This window comes from Seriola lalandi, unplaced genomic scaffold (assembly GCF_002814215.2).
Source record: "Seriola lalandi dorsalis isolate HSWRI2012SDOR001 ecotype SW California unplaced genomic scaffold, Sedor1 jcf7180002054855, whole genome shotgun sequence".
Taxonomy (NCBI): Eukaryota; Metazoa; Chordata; class Actinopteri; order Carangiformes; family Carangidae; genus Seriola; species Seriola lalandi.
The window spans coordinates 120,530-139,359 of NW_019525408.1; the positions used below are offsets into that span (position 1 = coordinate 120,530).

General features: G+C 39.6%; 2 protein-coding genes across 2 annotated transcripts; both read right to left on the minus strand.

The window, feature by feature from the left end:
• Positions 1 to 840: 840 nt before the first annotated feature.
• irf4a (interferon regulatory factor 4a) lies at positions 841 to 10,851 on the minus strand. Its single transcript, XM_023427192.2, has 9 exons — positions 10,761 to 10,851; positions 9,770 to 9,969; positions 9,307 to 9,493; positions 8,424 to 8,509; positions 8,133 to 8,301; positions 6,577 to 6,657; positions 5,840 to 6,241; positions 4,613 to 4,725; positions 841 to 3,263 (listed from the first exon to the last, which is right to left on the minus strand). Exons 2-9 carry the CDS (start codon positions 9,965 to 9,967, stop codon positions 3,111 to 3,113), a joined length of 1,389 nt encoding a protein of 462 aa, XP_023282960.1. The 5' UTR covers positions 9,968 to 9,969; positions 10,761 to 10,851; the 3' UTR covers positions 841 to 3,110.
• A 1,904-nt stretch (positions 10,852 to 12,755) lies between these two features.
• On the minus strand, positions 12,756 to 17,556 carry dusp22b (dual specificity phosphatase 22b). Its single transcript, XM_023427191.2, has 7 exons — positions 17,282 to 17,556; positions 16,771 to 16,804; positions 16,586 to 16,668; positions 15,798 to 15,847; positions 14,716 to 14,790; positions 13,279 to 13,450; positions 12,756 to 13,175 (listed from the first exon to the last, which is right to left on the minus strand). The coding sequence occupies exons 1-7, from the start codon at positions 17,300 to 17,302 to the stop codon at positions 13,041 to 13,043; spliced, it is 570 nt and encodes a 189-aa protein (XP_023282959.1). The 5' UTR covers positions 17,303 to 17,556; the 3' UTR covers positions 12,756 to 13,040.
• Between the last annotated feature and the right edge of the window lie 1,274 nt (positions 17,557 to 18,830).

Below are 18,830 nucleotides of genomic sequence, written 5' to 3' on the forward strand. Positions count from 1 at the left end.
GATTTAACCTAATTGTTTTCTTGCCTCAGATCCTTGCTGTATTATCACACATAAATAAATGGATAAGCCAACCATACAAACCAACAGTGCTTTACAAACTGTATATTCTGAATATGTAGCTCAAACTCTGAATAACAGAATTATTATAAAATGAAAATCTGACAAGTTCAATGTAAAAGTATAAATGAACAAGATGAAGCTGTATAGTAAGTGTGATCAGTGTTACTGCAGAGAAATTCCTAAGTCAAAAGATAATCCATGTGTGAAAGGTAGTAAAAGTAGCAATAACAGGATCAGGTTGAGATATTTACACAACAGCTAAAAAGTTGCAGTGATTCTGGCCACTGTTAGCCTACTTTTTTTCTGAAGTGGAAAACAAAATTTAAACTGTGGCGTAGTATTATTTGCCACTACCAGCCCAATCAGTCAAATTCTTCATAGTCACTGAGTCAAGATGGAACCAAAAGAAACACTTTCTTTTGGAGAAAGTGGTGAAGTTAATATGCCGCTGGTGGTTTCATTTCTCTCTAAAAACCTTTTTGGGCAATTTGGTGACTAAACAGTCCGCTCCAAAGCTTCGAGTGAAGGGCTCAGGCGATGTCGCTTGGAGTAACGGTTCACATAGGCGGATAAACTGAAGCCTAACTACAAATGATGTGGCTTCCTGCAGAGGGGGAAACACCATGGCAAATGTGTGAATGTGTTTTTCTTTTTTTCTTTCTTCTTTTTTTCTTTTTTTTTGTTCTTTTTCTTTTTGTAACCAAATATGACTCTCTCATTCTTCCACCCTTTTGTTTGCAAATCAGGGGAGCTCAAAGACAAAACAGCACAGTAGACATGTTACAGAAGATTGATACTTTTATTTCAAAATAAATCATCTATTCATGTTGAAGTTTTATATTAATCAATGTCTGATTATTGCTACTGTTATTTAAAAAAGATTAACAACAATATTTTTTCGGTATGCACACTTTTTGTGATTTCCTCTGTAGCTTGCTCTGAATATTTTACTGTAACTGTAATAAGAAATGGGTGTGTGTGTGTGTGTGTGTGTGTGTGTGTGTTTCTGTGTTTGAGTCACAGATGCTGTAGGTGGGGGAGTCACATGCTTTATCCTGAGTCCACAAATGTCAATTTCTGATAACAGTAATACTGCAACTATGTGACACACACATGTACCCACCTACACATGCACACATGGCCCTTTTCTACACACACACGCACACATATACACTGTTTACCACAACAGCACACTGTATATTGAGCTGGTATCGTTTTCACTATTAGGATCTGATTTTTACTGAGTCAAATGTCTGGTTGTATTGAAGTAATGCGAAACAAAAAAATTCACCCAGCAGACGATCAGAGATACTGACTGGATGTTTAGGGGTGGGGGTGGGGGGGGGTGAGGGAGGATTTATGGTTCACACACACACAAAAAAGAAAAACATTCCTGCCTGTGATTTTGGTCAGACTTTTGAAGCCATTGTGAAAGTGATGTGGTTTAAGTGTGAAGGAAGTAAATGCAGAGATCGAAACTCTGGACCACAGAAGAAAAGCATAACACAGCCTCCATCCCTCCTATTGCTGCATTGGCCTTTAGGACTTCAACGTACTGAGAAATTCCTCTAAAACATTTGCATTTTGTGTCTAATGTTATATACGCATTCCTGAGTGGGTAACGGACATTTTGTTGAGCTGTTGTGATTTTAGAGGATGTTACATCCAGTGAAGCTCTGCAATGTGTCAGGCATGGGAACCAGAGAGCTGTTCCCTGGCTAAAGCTGCACAAAGACCACAAAGATAGTTTTCCTTCCCATTTGTGAGGCCGCTAGTTTCAGGTAAAGAGGAACAGGTACGGTTTCCTTACAAGTTACGGGATGAGTGTGATTTTTCCAGTCAACTTCCTACAGTCCAGTCATGTCAAAACCACCCATCATGGCCAGTCTTTTCTGGTGACACAGACCTTAAGCCTCAAGCTGCTCCCTGATTATGAGTTGTTCGCCACTGGTCCCCTCCTTTTTTGCTTCCACCATTGTACGCATTCCTGTGCTTTGCCTTTTCAGTTCTCTACAACCCCACAATATGTTTTCTTAATTATTGATTCCATAACTGTCCACACTCATAGCTCAATTCACAGGTTTAATTTCTAATGCTAACAACCATTAGACAATAACAGTATGTAAACAAACACTGAAAAAATCAAAATATACATAACTGTGAGCTTCAAAATATAATATCACAATCAAAATAGTTAATTTTTTCTTCATTATCACCTACAAACAGCTCTTAATTTAAAGGAATCAGATGTTTTTCTGATCAGATTCAGTAGAAATTGATTTTTGTTAACACACCCTGCAATACATGGTGCAGCCTAGAGGGAAACGATTTGTGATAACAGCTTCCTTTACTACACCACCAGACCAGTGATTTCTCTCACATTCAACTTGTATTATTCAATTTTATTCATTTATTTATTTTTTGTAATGAAAAGAATTGAGGTCTTAGCGCTGAGATTGTTCACTTGCTCATCAGAGCATACGTTTTTATTTGGCAAATCATGCACACAGAAAGAGCTCTGTCAACCTACTTTAAAAGGGAGTCTGTAATTGTCTTGAGTGCTGAGTGCAACAATGACATTGTCAGCTGTTAGATATGAAAACGTGTTAAGTATTCATTCATACTCTGTAATATTACTTCGGAGTATCAGTGTTTGTCTTAGGGGCCACTCTTCCTGTGCACCTGTGCTAGTACTTCCTGTCTCAGTCGCCCTCCGCTCCCCTCATCCCCCCCACCCTCAAACCGCATCCTTCACACTGTCACAATAATACATTTAGTGAAAAAAAAAAACATTACCCCAAAGTCCCAGACACAAAGACTACGACACATAGGTGTGCAAGTGAAAACAACAGGGTCTTCCCCATCTCTACCCCTGAGTAGCGTGCAAGTGCCTACCATTTACAGTACACAGCACTGCAGTCACAAGGCGGTGAATGGTCAGCAGTTTACATTCGCATTCCTCCCCTCCAGTGTGTGTGTGTGTGTGTGTGTGTGTGTGTGTGTGTGTGTGTGTGTGTGTGTGTGTGTGTGTGTGTGAGCATGCATGCTTGTCACTCCTGAATATGCTGTAGAGGCCTCTGGGAAGGATAGTCGATTGCTGGAGATGATGTGTTCTGTTCCTGGATGTGATCATAGCCCCGCAGGTAGTGGCCACTGTTCTGCTGGTAATAGTACACCAGTTTTCTGGCAAACACTGGCTCCACCTAAAATGAAATTATGTCTATGTATGAAATATGTCTGTGTCATATTATACTATTGTTTACTGCGTAGCAAAGACTATAGCCTAATGCCTTCAATTTATGCCTGTTCTGGTTGATCAGGCCATTTAAAAAATCATTACAAACATACAATATGCAGATTCTGCAATTCTTTCACATTTCTCGTCTATTTAAACTAGTTTGTTTGAGAAATTAGCCTTAAAACCCAGTTAGCCTTCTTACATTTCCGGTTCCCAAAGTCGATGGGTTTTTGGTTGGATGCCAGAAATAAGGTCCGTAGTTATCACAAGACATTTTCACATTTTATTCTATGACATAAAATACGTAAGTAAATAACCCACTCGTGATTTTTGAAGCTTTTACATTTCTAAAAAAAGGCGGTTGCTCACAAGTGGCTAAATAAGACAACAGAGGTCGTCATGACATTCAACGTCATCACACTGAACACGAAAACAGATCTACTCACAAATCCACCTTAACATGCTCGTGCTCTTGCAAACTATTACTAACTTTCTATGAGGAAAGGCTTTTGTAGACTAAGTAAGCCATGTAAGTCATGTGAACGGGGTGTATTTCATTTAAAGCCAAACATTGGCTTTTTACTTTTCACAATAGTATTTAGGCTTCAATGGAAAAATCCTGTTGGCTTTTGGTGATGCTAACTTCTGGGTCAGCCTACAATAATGCATCATCCCTGCGACACTCTGTCTCTGTTTTACTAAGTGTCTTCCCGAAAACTATTAATATTCAAAGTTGAATGAAATACAAGTCATTAATTTACATATTCATGCATACAAGGCACCTAAAACACATTAAATCACATTAATTCAACCAGTCACTGATGGTCACTGACATCAGCTAGTTACATTAGCTTTAGCAAGAGTTTGTTTGTTTTGTTTTTCTCCGTAACAGCTGAATTTAGCTACAGCATCATTGAGTTACAGAATAACTAACTGAAAAAATTAACATGTGTGTTCATAAAAACTGATATATATATAGTCAAATCAATGAGTAAATCAAGCTTTGGTTTTGGCTAAGGCACGCCGTGACTATCTCACCCATTAGCATGATATTGCGTTAAAGCAGCTTGGCTATATTTTATCACTTTTGTAGTTGTAGTGTAAATTTAAAAAGGTGCAGTTTTTGTGTTCTACATTTGTAGTACAGTATACAGTTCTCTAATTTTGAAAAAAAATTATACATCAGTCAAATTTGGTTTTTAGAAAGAGGAATATTTGTAACCACATTTTCCACCACATGATAATGTAAAAGCTCATGTCCTTATCAAAGAACTGCTCTCAATTACAAGGTTAAGTTTTGTAGTGGATCGGTACCTGTGCTGTGATCAGCTTCCTCTGTCGCTGTGGGTCGGGATACTCATCTCCAAAACATAGCACCACCTGGTGTCTTGGTACATGTCGGCCATTATGGGCAAAATCTTGAAGCTCTGCGAGAAGAAGAGCAAGAAAAGTGCTACTTATCATACAGTCCAGCAAGCCACATGTTAACAGTAAATAAACAGTTAAACTCCAAGTTGCTCATGACATTTTCCTTAATTAAGACAGCTTTTCTGGAAACCACTGATGAGGATGATGGAAATTTCAGTGTGAAATGGCACAGAAACACCATCTTGTCATACTGTGTGCTGGGCCACGGAAGGTGGGTGGGGACTCCACACACTTTGGCCCCCTGCTGAGAATGTGACTAGCTTCTTCGAGCTACCTTAAGAGGGACTTACCCAGCTAAAGTGCCTGCAACCTCTCCTTCATCATTAACATCAACATAGTCACAGCCATTATCGACATGACCACATCCATCATCATACTGGAAACAGCTGTAGCAGCGTGGGTACTGGTGCATTCTAGTTATTCTTCTCACTTACAGAATTTGGTCAATTGTTCTGATCAAAATTATTAAGAATATTGAATATCTTTGCAAAAATCAGTGGACAAGATCCTGTGAAAGCTCATAATACAATAATGATGTCTCAGTCTGTGGACTAACAAGTTACCATAAAGCTGAATCAATACCTTTGTGACCTGTGCTAGAAAATAACTCAGTACATTTACTCAACACCTGTAACTCAGTAGTATTTTAAAGTGTGTGTACTTTATATCTGTACTTTACTACAGAGAAAGATTGTGGTTTTTAATTGCCGACAAACGCTGTATATTATATCTACTTAAAGGTACATTGTAGTGTACTCATAAATATGTTTTTCTGATAATAATTCTGTATCTTTTCTTATTAAAAAAAATTAACTACAGGACATTACTTTATGATATTGTTATGTATCTATAGAGGATGACATATTCTGTACAGCCTGTGAAGCTCTTCGAGGCCAATTTGTGATTCTGGGCTGTAAAAACTGACATGACTTTAGTAACGTATCTGAATACTTCTTCCACCACTTTCTGTGACACAGACTGAACAATACATTTTAGTATAAACTTTACAAACATAGTTTTTATAGCAAAAGTATTATATTGGATTGCGTCATTAGGTTTACCTCCAAACTTATGTGTGTGAACAGAACACTACAGCGGCCTATTAGTCCTTACCAATAAGGAATTGCTGGGTGTCAAACAGTTTGCATGGCTGCTCCTTCTCCAGCTTGTTGGGTTTATCCAGATACGGAGCCAGAGGTCCCTCCCAGTATACTCGTCCCTGGCATAGGCGCTTAGCGTACAACCCATCAGGCATCATCCATAGATGCACCCCCCTCTCCAGTATGTTAGGAAGCATCTCAGCACCCTGCCTCTGAGATTCAGGGTACGGGAATGGAAAAAGGATGGTTTCTGCCCCACTGTGAAACTTGTCCTCTGGGCATGGGGAAGAGGGGGAGGATGAGGATGGAGAGGAGGAGGAGGTGGAAGACGTGATCCGGCAACCTTCTGGGCTGGTGGTGGTAACTTCCTTCACCAAAGATTCTCTGTAGTATAGGGACACATGCAGGCTGACATCTGGAAGAAAGATATCCGCATTTAACAGATATTTATTCGTAGGAGAACTCATCAGTATCATCATCAGCAATTTGAGCCTCGCAGCATGATCAGATGCAGACCCTGAAATGTCAAGCTTAAATAAAACATAATCTTCAGTAATCTTGCCATGAAAACTATTACTAACTTATCATTCTAAGCATCTTTTTAATCCCCTTTTTTTTAATCTATCAGGAAATGGGCCAAAAAAACACTCACTATTCATGCAAATAAATTCAAAATAGTACAAATTTAAAAACAAGCATATGAGTGAACGTCTATTTATGGGTTTTAGTTTGCCAGAGCTGATTCTTTACCTGTTATTGCATTGTTGTGGTCCATTGTGTACATGGGTGGCTGCGACTCTGAAAAGTAGGTGTGGATGGAGAGCTGAAAACCTGCGCAGAGTAAATTGAATAAATATTGGTTATAATTGGAGGATTGAATCTGAAAGTGTTGACATGTGAAAGGGTGTTTGGCCACTTCTTTTCAAGTTTGAGGAAGTTTTTTTTTTTTTTTTTAATTATCATTGTAGTCTAATCTGGAACAATAGCAAGTCTGCAGAATGTGTTGGGGCCTTGCTGTAGATCAGGCAGGCACACAAGTCGCACATTTAACACATCTTCCAGCCGTATGCAACAATAACCTACAAACAACCAGGCCGTCTGCATAAACAAATTTAGCTCAAGATATTTTTGCACAGATCACTGACCACCATGTGCATAGCTAATGGATCAACCACTGCCTGTTTCCCAGCTATTGCATACCTGCCATCTGTCCAGCCCACAAATGAATTAGCATTTCCATTCATGGGGGTTGTGCATGGTTTCCCTATCAATATGAATCCAAGCTAATTTCACATTTTTTTTCCCAAGACTTTACCTTGGATTCTAAACACACCTACACCCACAAAACGGTGCACATTCTCACTTGGAAGCTGTCCAATGCAACCTCAGGTAAATATAGCCATCAAAAGTGTAACGTGTCTGATGGGACAGCAACTTTGCTACAGTAAATCTTACATAGTCAAAGCACAGTATACTGTGTTGTCTTGTTAGAATAATCACTGAGCTCATTTATCTGTGGTACAAACCATAATCACTTTACAATCACTTTCTGCTGTGATACTGCTGTGACGATAAACACTTTGAAACTGCTGTGAATCTCCCTCTGCTATAATTAGTGCTTTCAAATAAATTAACTGGAAATGCAGGCTTTTATGAGGTTTATTTATCACCCAAACATAATATAACTTATATTTACTTATTTGAAAAGTTTCCATTTAATTTTATATGATGTACCTCATAATGTGTCAACAATATTCTTGCTCTTCTTTATGCATAAAAAAAAAGTTGGTGATGAAACAGTCTTTGAATTTATCTGTGGGTGTTTTTTTCTCCTACCTTAAAGATCAAATGTGGATTCCACTGTAAACTACATGTGAGGGATTGTGATAACTGATGACATTTTAATTTAAAAACGTACAAGACTAATGACATGACCTTATAACCTGTTAAAGCCTCATTTCAGAGATTGATCAAAGTATTGTACAATGAAACAAATAAGCACGATTATAAGTGCCTGTTTTATTTTGTCAGTAAGGTGATAACTTTATTCCATTTCAGACCAGACTTCACATTTGATAAAAGGACTGACAGGATGTCTGTGGTTGGAAACTGATGCACTTATTTGGAAAATATTTATGAAAATTTAAAAAAAGAAATATATAAATTTGCATTAAAACAATCAAAATGTCACGCATCTAGAACTTATTTGACCAAATGAAATTTGAGAAAATTATTTGAAAACATTATAGTTATTTTTATGTGTGTGAATATGTTGCATCCATGATGTTTGTATGGCTGTATCTTACCATTTTCCGAGTGTGACCCAGGCCAAGCCCGGCTGATGGTTGACGGGTAGTGGCCATACTGCAGCTCTGCATGTGACCCGTGGTGATGTGGAGGTGGAAGAGGTTGTTGTTCTTGTGGTGGGTAATCCCTCCAGTCCCTTCTCTCCTGAGAAACCATATAGCTGGGTACCTGAGAAGGGAGCATATGAATGGTCACTCAGAGAAGATGTCATAAACTAAAACATTTCTTCTCTATTTATGTGTTAGGCCTGGTTGAGCCTATAGGATGCAGCAGTCACAAAATGTGCTGACCTGGTTTTGCAGAGATGCATACTGAGGAATATATCCGAGAGCATTCATATGTGATGGTGTCTCCTCCATACTGCTCATCTTCAATCCTGTAAATGTACAAAACCAAAAATACATTTGTCAGATAAATTATTCACAATATTGGCCATGCTTTTCTATGAAGACAGCACATCTTCTTCCAAAAAAAAGGAACTTGCATCTGTGATAATAATACAGGATTGTAATTTAGCTTTATTGTACAGATTAACTATAAACTAAAAATGTAAACCACCCTGATTCATTTAGCGGGTGTAAACTGTGAATGTGCTTATGCAATTATGAGATCTTGCTATTTTAACTTAAGTGATTGGGTGATTTGCAACAGATGACTCAGGCAACTGCCAATCTATATCTTCCTTGCGAAGCAAGCATTAGCCCAGATACAAAGAACTGCTCTGCTGTGACAAAAACTGTTGTACTATGGCAGAGACTTAGTTATGCAAGGCTGGAGGTCGTCTGGTTGTGTTATGTGCACCCTGCACTTAGTAACCGAAGCCCTCTAAAAAAAGCACTACGGCCTTTTTGGTACATGCTTTGGCTTCCTTTGTGCTTCCTGCCTCAATAGATTCAACTGCAGTGGTGCACATGTATGTGAAAAATGCACCAGCACTCACATAAACAATGTGGCTTGCTTTGTGAAACGCAGCAGTGCACTGTATATGTAAATGTAAATGAACCATTGTTCTGGCATGGGTTTAGAGTTTACTATTTGTCAATTGAAGACCAACTATAAAATATTTTGCCCCTCACCACAGCTTGCTACATCTATCACTGCAGACATAGGTGGCTTAATGTAAATTGCAAAAGGCCTTATTGCATCTTACATGGTCATTATTTAAACACTTACCTTTTTTGGCTCCCTCTGGAATGATTCTGTAGACTTTGTAGGGATCTGAGATGTCCAGTTGGCTTCTTTCTACTAACTCATCAAAGTCATTGCTTTTATTAAGAGCACAGCGTAGTCTAGTTTTCCATGTGGGGGGATCTGGCTTGTCCACACCTTCCTTATATTTTCCTTTAAACATTGCCCATGCCTGAAACAATCATTGAATTGATTCATTTAAACTTCCTCTTTATTCATGCCAGTGTACAAAGACTAGGGCTTTGAAGAATGGATTAACGCCCAAGCACTTATAGCCCTTTTAGCAGTAGCCTTTTCAAAACAATGTTACACATCTGTAACAAAAAATTAAAAAAGCAGACATTTTAAAATATGCTTTTGAAGGGTAATTCGTGTGCAGTAGTGATTTTAAAATGCCAATGTCAGAGGCTTCAGATGCAGTGTGAGAAGACAGGTGGGATGGTCTGACCTTGAAGAGCGCAGCATCCTCCTCTCTGTTATAATCTTGTTTGCCTGCATGTTTCCACGGAATCCGGAAAATAGTTTTTTCATCGTTTTCCCAAACCAGGCCAGGATATCTCCTGCTGTCAATCTGATCGATCAGCCACTGTCTGAGTTTGCCGTTGCCACAATGGACTGACAGGCCGGCGTCCTCATCCAGGTTCATCTCTGCAAAATAAGACAAAATAAAAATCAAATTTAGTGCATAAAAGAACTGTGGGCGTAGTAAGATGATGTTCTTCTTGCTTTAAGAACTGTGAGACTCATTTCCCTGAACCTGAGAAAAGAAGTTTGATCAATTTGATCGGCTGATTAAGGTACGAGGTTCATCTTAAAAGTTTCTTTCCAAGTACAATTCTTTTAGTAATGAAAAGAGCTGCCAAGGTGAGTTAGTTGAGCTGCACTTAGCCTTTGCTCTGCAGCCCTAGCTGTAACATTAGCAGGCACTTTTCAATGCATTTTAACTAGTTGTCTCGGGATGGGTTTGACACCTTTGGTCATACTCATACACAAGTGAAGGGTGTAAGTGTAAGCGTTGAAGTGGCCAAAAAGAAGTGTGACACATTTGTGAGACATGCATGGATAGAGACATAAGTGTGTTAGCTATATCTAAATGAAAAGAATATGTTTTAACACAACTACAGTGCATGCTTGTATACATGCTACTGAGACATGTTTCTTAACTTCATCCTATCAGTTTTGTAGGACATTAATTCAACTTTAAACAAGACAAGTTATATGATTAACAGGATAAGTTGAATGACAAACTTCTAATTAACCCAAGTTAATATTATCTTGAAATTTTACCTGCCAACCTTGATACTGACTCAAATGATTGAGATCAGCTATTTTCTCCTGACTAAAACTGGGGTTAGTGGGGGTTAATAGATACATTAAAGGTTTTCATTAATCATAATGTTGAAAATACGCCTACTCATTTAAGAGGAGCTATGTCTTACCTTTGATCAACGTGAGCTCCCCGCTGAAATCTGTTTTGAAGCTCTCGGTGTCCTATTCTTAAATGTAATCACATCTTGATTTGTAACAGGGAGGAGCCTCTCAGGCTCTGAGAAGTTCAAGAGGAGATGCGCAGCAGTCAGTCGTTCATTTCTGTGAAACTCAGCGCCCACACACAGTGCTACAGTGGGGAATCCCTCTAGTGACACCCTGAGCACACACCGGGACAGAATGGAACAGTTACCTGTATACATTACCATCACAAAATACCCCCCCGACACATATTGTTCATGTTCTACCGAAGTTCTACCTAATTTGCACTTCCATAACTGCTGACTGGAAACAATACAGTCTTTAAAGTTCTTAAATTCGTGATTGAGGAAATACTGACTTTGACTGGGTGACTGATGAGGCACGAGGAACCAATGTGGAGAGAAAAAGCACATGGTTGAGTCCAGAGTACATCTTGTATCTTTTAACAGTACTTTGTTTAGTGCCCTCCAGTGGCTATCTATGCACACACCCAGCAATCAATGGTGTGTATACGACTACTGTATGTAATATCTCACCATGGTGAAATTAATGGAGTTTTTAATGCTTTATAGTATTTAAAAGACAGTTGAGCAGAGAGAGTGAGAAAAGAACATGATCTTGGTGTTTTTGATGCCACCATGCATGACCTGCCTTGCACATTAGACAAACAGGAAGAGAACCAGGAAACAGAGATGTAAACATAGAATAGAAGCATAGAAGCATTGAATGTGTCTTATCACCTTCAATGTGTCAGCCCGCTGTAAGTGACAAACTCACAAAACAATTGACTTTACTCCCTTATTTCACTATTTAAAATCACTACAAATTTCACTTTCAATTATCTTATGAAATGAATCCAGTGTAAGTTAATGAAAAAAGGTGAGTTAAATCCACTATATTCCTGCATGATGTTTTGCAGAGTAAGAATAACTCCTAAGTGCCGAAAAAGCCAACTTCAGAGTAAAATAGTGCCTCCCTGAAAGTGAGGATGTCACTTTTATTGTATTATTCCTACAGCAAAGTGTATTCTTTAAGAGTAGCTTTTCATGTGATCACATGATTAATCATTTGCATGAAAAGAGACCCTACACCCACCCCACTGTTAATTACAATCCCTTAAATATTGTTGTCAGTGATGTTAAAAGCATATAGGACTTTAATTTCAAGGTAAATTTTATCTACATGAACCGCTGGCAATTTATACACAAAAAAGACAAGAATATTTGCATTATTTGTATGGTACATTGGCCTTGTTGGTGTGTTGTTGTTGTTGTTGTTGTTGTTGTTGTTGTTGTTACCGTACTTTACAAATATAGTTCCAGCATAAGTAGTTTCCGCCTAGGGCAGCAGGGGTGCATGCCCCTAGTGCTGGTTGCTGGACAAATATGATCTTGGTGTGTGCTCTGCCACATTCTCTTCACACATGGCATTGTTGCACATTTTTCTTTCCATGGTGCTGTATCTGGACCAGCAGTAGTCGTTGGATTGGTCCCTGCCACTTTGGTACTGGTAGCTGAATCAGGCAGATCAGTGGGACTAGCAGGCACTAAATAGTTTTCTTCATCTCCATCTCCCTGTCTCTCTCTCTCTCAGTTGCGAGGAAATGCGAACAGTTTTAGTTTAGTGAGTAAAGTGCCCACAAGTAAACCCAGGATTTGCATGTCGCTTTCTTTAGAATTCGTCTGAGTCTGAGTGGAAAAAACTGCTGCTCCCTTCACGTGGCTGTACAGATTAGCTACTCAGTACACTCACAGGCCAAGAAAAGTAAGAGAAACACTTGTGGTAAGTTTTTCTGCTAAGTGATACTAGCAAGATGCAACTGTGACCTTTTTATATACAGTCTAAGAGTGTTAGGCATCAACAATGACATCAGTTCCAAATAGATGGAGAGTTAGGGTTACGTTTAAGGTTTAAACACCCACTAATCCACAAAAAGAAAATTAAAGGACAGACAGAAAGACAGATAGATATATCTCCATTTATTAGTAGGATAATGACTCAGTACACAGTTCACAATATTTATAAATTAGAAAAACAGCACCAGAAACATCAATCAATGAATGCTAAAAATGAATATGTGCTTGACATAATAACTGTCTCTTCCAGTGTTCATGTCCATGATATCTAGAGGATCAGTAGTGCGCTCCAGCTCATGAGACTTCCAGACAGGTCCAGAATACTTAAGCATCACACAGTGGTGTAATCCTCTATATTCAGCTATAAAAGATAACCATCATCCAAATTTCTGATCAGATACCTCCAGGTGGGGTAGATGCCTGTTTTCCCACCTCTTCACCTTTGACTTTGGACACAAGCAAGTCACGAATATCAGCCTCATCATTGAAGGGGTTGTCCTTATATTCCTTCCGTAGCCATTCTCTGAACTACAGGGGGAAAAAAAGTTTTCTGTTGATCAATATTTAAAGATATTCTCTCCTACTCGTTTTGTTTTTTTTTTTTCCCCCATGCTCAATTCCCAGGACTGACCTCATCAGCTTGAGTGGCCTCGAACTCCTGGAGCTGGCGCTGGAAACCCAGATTGGGGCCGGCACAGGGCCGGGCCACCCTCACTGCCGCCAGCGCCTCCTGCCAGCCCAGTCCTGTCACTGTCATGATGTAAGCTACTACCAGGGTAACACTGCGGGACACACCTGCCAAACTGTATGAAGACAGGGATGAAGAAAAGAGACTGAACTGTTAGACAACATGATTAGCATCATTCTCCCACAAACAATTTAGATACGGATGTAAAGTGCTTTCTATGGAAAGCGCACGCACATGATCAGCTATACTGTATGTTGCACATGTAAACATCATATATTGGTTATATATTAATATATATATATGTGTGTGTGACACCAGGATACTGTGGCCTTTTAACACCTTATCCAGATTTCTGATCATTTTCTGTCATATTGTCACAGGTGTCTCCACTACTTGAGTTAAATAGTAATAATAGTTAGTCAGTAAACAGTAAAAAAAAAACAATTATTATAAAAAAAATATAAAACGACATAATCATGATCTATATGCTTAAATAAAAGTGAAATTCAGTGGTTATATAGAGGATGAATTCTATTGTTGCTCTTATTAAAAATCTGTTGCAGGAGCTAAATCCAGCACACAGGAAAACATTAATGCTCATGTTTTCTACGTTGCATGTAAACATAATACTGAGAATGTGAGCAAAACTAAAATCAGAACCAGGGTAATGATTTGCATGTAAACAAACTGTATGTGAGCAAGAGGTTGACAACACCTCACGTTAGCCCAAAGATGCCCAGTGATAAATATCAGATTAAATATCTACAGTAGGTGGCACTCTAGGGAAGACCAACCAGACCACAGACAGTGACAGGTAGAAAGGCAATAAGATAAAGAATTGTGGGGTAAAACAAGAGCGCTTGCATGAACATATTGATTTAAGACACTTTACACAATATATATTTCAAACAATCTGAATTCTGTCTCTGGGCAAGTAGCGTGAAGTGGACAAACCTAAGTCAATGCAAAACTTATAAATAGCTACTTGTTCCCCTGTATTTCTGAGAAGACCCTCTGTCTAACCAAATATATCTTTCCCCTGTGCACATATGGTCAGCTACTCTACTACACAAACACAAAATGTGGTCAGACTTGTTACTGTACTCTGTTTTAGGAAGTTAAAGAACAGGCTTATCATTTTTTATCTCCTCTGTGCAGCAGTTACACATGGCTGCACTTGTGTACTTGGTTGAGTTGTTTTCAGCTCAACATGAACACTGTACATTTACATCCAATGTGTCTATGATTGTATTATAAGATAGACAGAGGAAGTATGTTTAGTTCAGATACTTCAGCAGCATCTCTCGTTTCAACAGCCTGCACCAATGATTCCACCTTTTCAGGTAAAGAGACACAACAATTAATCTTGCCCGTGCTCACCAGTGAACGAGGCAGCCCTCTCCTTTGAGGCGAGACTCGTGCATGAACATTATACTTTGTTTAAAGTGCTGAGTCCTGTGGAGCATAAAGAAAATGCTTGTTATAATAGGTCATGACCACATTATGAGAACAAGAACTGTAAGAAAAACTGTGCTACTACGTGCTGTTATTTTGTCTTCACACTTCACAGCCTCTGCACGAATCTGGTGGATTGGATTGGTTGTGTACATGTGAGGTTTTTTTTTTTTTTTTTGGGGGGGGGTTGCACATGGTGTGTGTGTGTGTGTGTGTGTGTGTGTATGTTTTTGCACCTGACTTGTCAAACCCCTTCATTTCTCATCCTGGACAGATCAGGACGAGGGTGCGCTCATCTCAGGTTTGAGAGACTTAGTGTCAAATTTCAGATTTCAAAGACCACAAACTCTGAACCTACTGTACGAGGCATGAGGCTACTGGGACCATAAGGGTGACAAAGGTATTAGCGGGCATATGTGTGTGTGTGTGTGTGTGTGTGTGTGTACATACATGCATGTGTGTGTTCATATGTATGAGAGAGTGTTTGGAGGGGGTTGTGTGTATAAATAGAGGCTCAGCACCAACCAACGTGCTAAAACTGCAGAACTGAGCTGCGAGACTTCCTTCCTGCTGAAATATGAATTCGGCCATAAAAGGTGTGTGTGTGTGCGTGTGCATGTGTGTTTTTGTGCACGTGTGTCTAAACCAGGGTATCCCTTTGTGATACATGCACCACTCTTCATTTTCATTTTCCTTCTCTACTTTCTCATATTACATAAAAACAACAGCATGTATGTAGTGTACATGTCATGTCAAAAAAAAAAAAGAAAAAGAAAAGAAAACCATGCACCAAAAGATGAATCCAGTCGTGTTGCTGTGGTCTAGTCAGAGAATAAGTTCACAGTTGAATGTTGAGCTTGTGAAAGCATATCATTTACACGTTAGCTTGAACAAAATGAACCTAAGACGCCCACGCAGTGCAGCGTCAAATGGATGTGGTACTCTCTCTTTGCCTCAGCCTTTCATTGTTCTGTATCGGTTGCTGTGCTGCACATTTCGGTACTTACAGGTTTTGTGTGGGCAGGTCCGCTGCCGAAATGCAGAGATAGGTCATCTCCTGAGGGACAAATCATAGTAGTTACCTGTCAGCAGTCACTTCCTCTAATGCACTGAACACAAATCAATATACAGCAGGAAATAATGACCACAATACATGTGTGTGTTGCTGCTCATGGTGGACACAAGCTGTGCTACTGTATGTGAAAGAATAAAGGTGGCCGATTGGCAGTCACATTCGTGTATGTTCTCTTTTCTTAAAAGAAAAAAATGGGAACAGAAGCTGCTTTTGTACTTGCAGCTGTTAGAGAAACTTTACATCATAATCAATAACCTAGAAAAAAAAAATTATAATAATAATGAAATGAGACTGCACATGTCCACACTGGCAGAAACAAGAACAACCGCCTACTCTCAAACCCACGCAAAGCACACCACTCAGCACACTGTTCAAACCAACTGGTGTTGACAGGCATTTTTCATGATACTCCAAGAATCACATGAGGAAGAAACTCCCATGCTTGTTGTTCACTCACTCAGGATTGACAAGTGTTTGGTCAGGAAGCAGCACTATTGCTAAGGCACCTCTTCCTGAACAACCTGACAGACTGGTTTACAGACTGGTTGTCAGAGCTCAACCCATATGCGTTGAACTAATACACCAAAAAAAGGGTCTCAGCCAATCAGATCTGTTCAGCCTCATTTTGATGGACCACTCTGCTTAAAATTCTCATGAGAAATTCAAGATGTGCACAGCGAGGGCAGAAATGTTATAACGTGGAGATGGAGAGCTTCTCACCTGGAGGATGGGGGCCGCACTGTCATGAATGGACAGGATGTGTGTAATGTTGTTTCTGGCTAACTGTTCTCTGTCTCTCGCATCTGACATACAAACAAACCAATGACAGCACAAGCAAAGACCATGAGTGTGTGCAACCGTATTAAACCAAATCAAAAATGACATAAAAAGACACTTCCACGCACCTTTGAAATTTCCCAGATATAAGTCAGGCAGGACCTATAAGAAGAGAGAATAATGAAAGTACACAACAGGAGCATCAATGATATAATGAAGTGGTACAACAGCTGAGGCAGCATGAAACAGCTGAACAGGATGACACCCTGAAAATATGAAGTGATAATTAGAAATAAAGTCCCATGGTTCAAATCAGACCCTGAGGTCATGTGAATGTAAAAAAAAAAAGAAAAGAAAAAAGAAAAAAAAAGAATAAATTTATATCAAAGAAATATGTTGCATGTTTTTAGTTAGGCCATCTAAGTTACGAGGGCTCATGTTTAATTCTTTTGAATAAGACACGTCTAAATTAACTGAATCAAACAAATGAGAAGATAAAACTTATTTTTTATTTTTGATGAACATCTCCAAGACAACAGAAGATAATAACTAGCCTTATCTTGTGCTTATTTCCACTCAACACACCGATGGCCACTCGTGTGTGTGAACTCCAGCGCATGCAACAGATGAAAATCATACCTTATTGATGCCATTACCCATGCTGACAGACCCAGCCTGAGAGACAGTGGTGCAGAGAACTACCACGCTGTGGTTCCACGTTGTTTAAAACTGCTTAAATCCAGCGGTTTGTCGGCTTCTTAAACCCTGTGTCAGGGGCGCAAAGGCAGCAGCTCCGCGTCCGAATGAGCTGAGCACTGCTGCCCAGGCTCCCGGTGATGAATGCTGGGAGTTGTAGTTTGCTGATATGTAAGGAGACCTGCTTTTGTCGCGTGTGCGTAGACACAGGTGAGGTCTACACCCAACCTTGGATTTGTAATCACATATGATGCTAGAAGTATTCATACCCTGGCCCATGGCCCAGTGACAGAAAGTGCTAAAGTTAGAATCTGACTGTCCACATACCAGAACAATATTAGCCAAGCCCTGTGGGAATATTATGGGACTATACACATAGTATATACGCATACTATATATATAGTATAGTCAAGAATACAAGGCCTACCATGAAGTAGGATGGAAAATAAACTCACTGTCAAAAAGACTGGGGGATTTCTCCTTGATGGAGATTGGAGATACAAAATATTGAAATCTTAATATTATTATCAATAATAGCCTATCATTAATATTATAGCCAAAATGATTTAAAAAAAAATAAGTAAAGAATTATTTTTAAAAAACAACAACTTGGATGTGCAAGACGTAAAAGTGACTAATTCTCAGAGAAATTGCTTCACAGACGCAGAGACAGCGGCCTATTCACAAGTTCCAGAGGATATCGTGCATCTGTCTGCATCTGTCCAACCCTGTGCAAATGAAGGCAAATCAAGAAGTAGGGAAACAGTTCTACTGGAAGTGAAGGCATGGGGGGTCTCTACCTTCCCTGCAGCCTGGATGATTACCCTTTCTACCCCCAGAGCAGCAATTGGGACTTGACACCATAGGGAAAGGTTGTTCACACACCATCATTGGCTGAGGGACCTGTATAACAGGGGAAAGGTCACTACAACTACCAGACCGATACATCAGTACAATAACCTCCACTGAGAAAGAAACAGATACTTGTGCCACTGAAGAAAATGACCACCTGGACATGACTCTACCCTGGGAGAGTTCAAGTACTGAAGAAGGAGAAGACAGTGTAACTAGAGGAACTGTGCTACATGAGGAAAGTAAACTACACTGGAGAGGAGCATTGGACCACCAACCTCCTCTGAGAAATGGCAGGCAATCCAAGACCTGTGGATCTGTGGCAGCAGGCCAACAGTGTTCACCTGTGCTAATTATTGTGGACTCAGCTGGATGACTAGCTTGTATTTTTGTCATTTTGGAGACAAGGCAGACTGCTTTACTGCAGCACACCATCAAGTCCAGGGCGGCACAACCTTCAACCCCAACATCTCCTCTGAAGGCAGCTGAATAGAAAACCAGCAAGACAGCTGGTGCAGGCATTAAGAAGGCAGCTTGCATGGGCCGCTAAACTGCTGGCACCTGGCAGTTTGTACTGATAGCCATCACATTAACAACATCAACAGGAAGTACTGCTACCCACCGCCCCACATTGACACAT

Bases quoted from the DNA above. Each gene is read 5' to 3' on its own strand.
- irf4a (XM_023427192.2), bottom strand. From the start codon at position 9,967: ATGAACCTGGATGAGGACGCCGGCCTGTCAGTCCATTGTGGCAACGGC. The intron at 6,658-8,132 runs GTAAGATACAGC...TACTCTGCGCAG, and splicing joins TGGGTCACACTCGGAAAATG to GTTTTCAGCTCTCCATCCAC. The intron at 3,264-4,612 runs GTACCGATCCAC...ATTTCATTTTAG, and splicing joins GGAAGCTGATCACAGCACAG to GTGGAGCCAGTGTTTGCCAG.
- dusp22b (XM_023427191.2), bottom strand. From the start codon at position 17,302: ATGGGTAATGGCATCAATAAG. The intron at 16,805-17,281 runs GTATGATTTTCA...CTCTTCTTATAG, and splicing joins TGGGTAATGGCATCAATAAG to GTCCTGCCTGACTTATATCT. The intron at 15,848-16,585 runs GTGAGAAGCTCT...TTTGTCCCTCAG, and splicing joins GTGCGGCCCCCATCCTCCAG to GAGATGACCTATCTCTGCAT.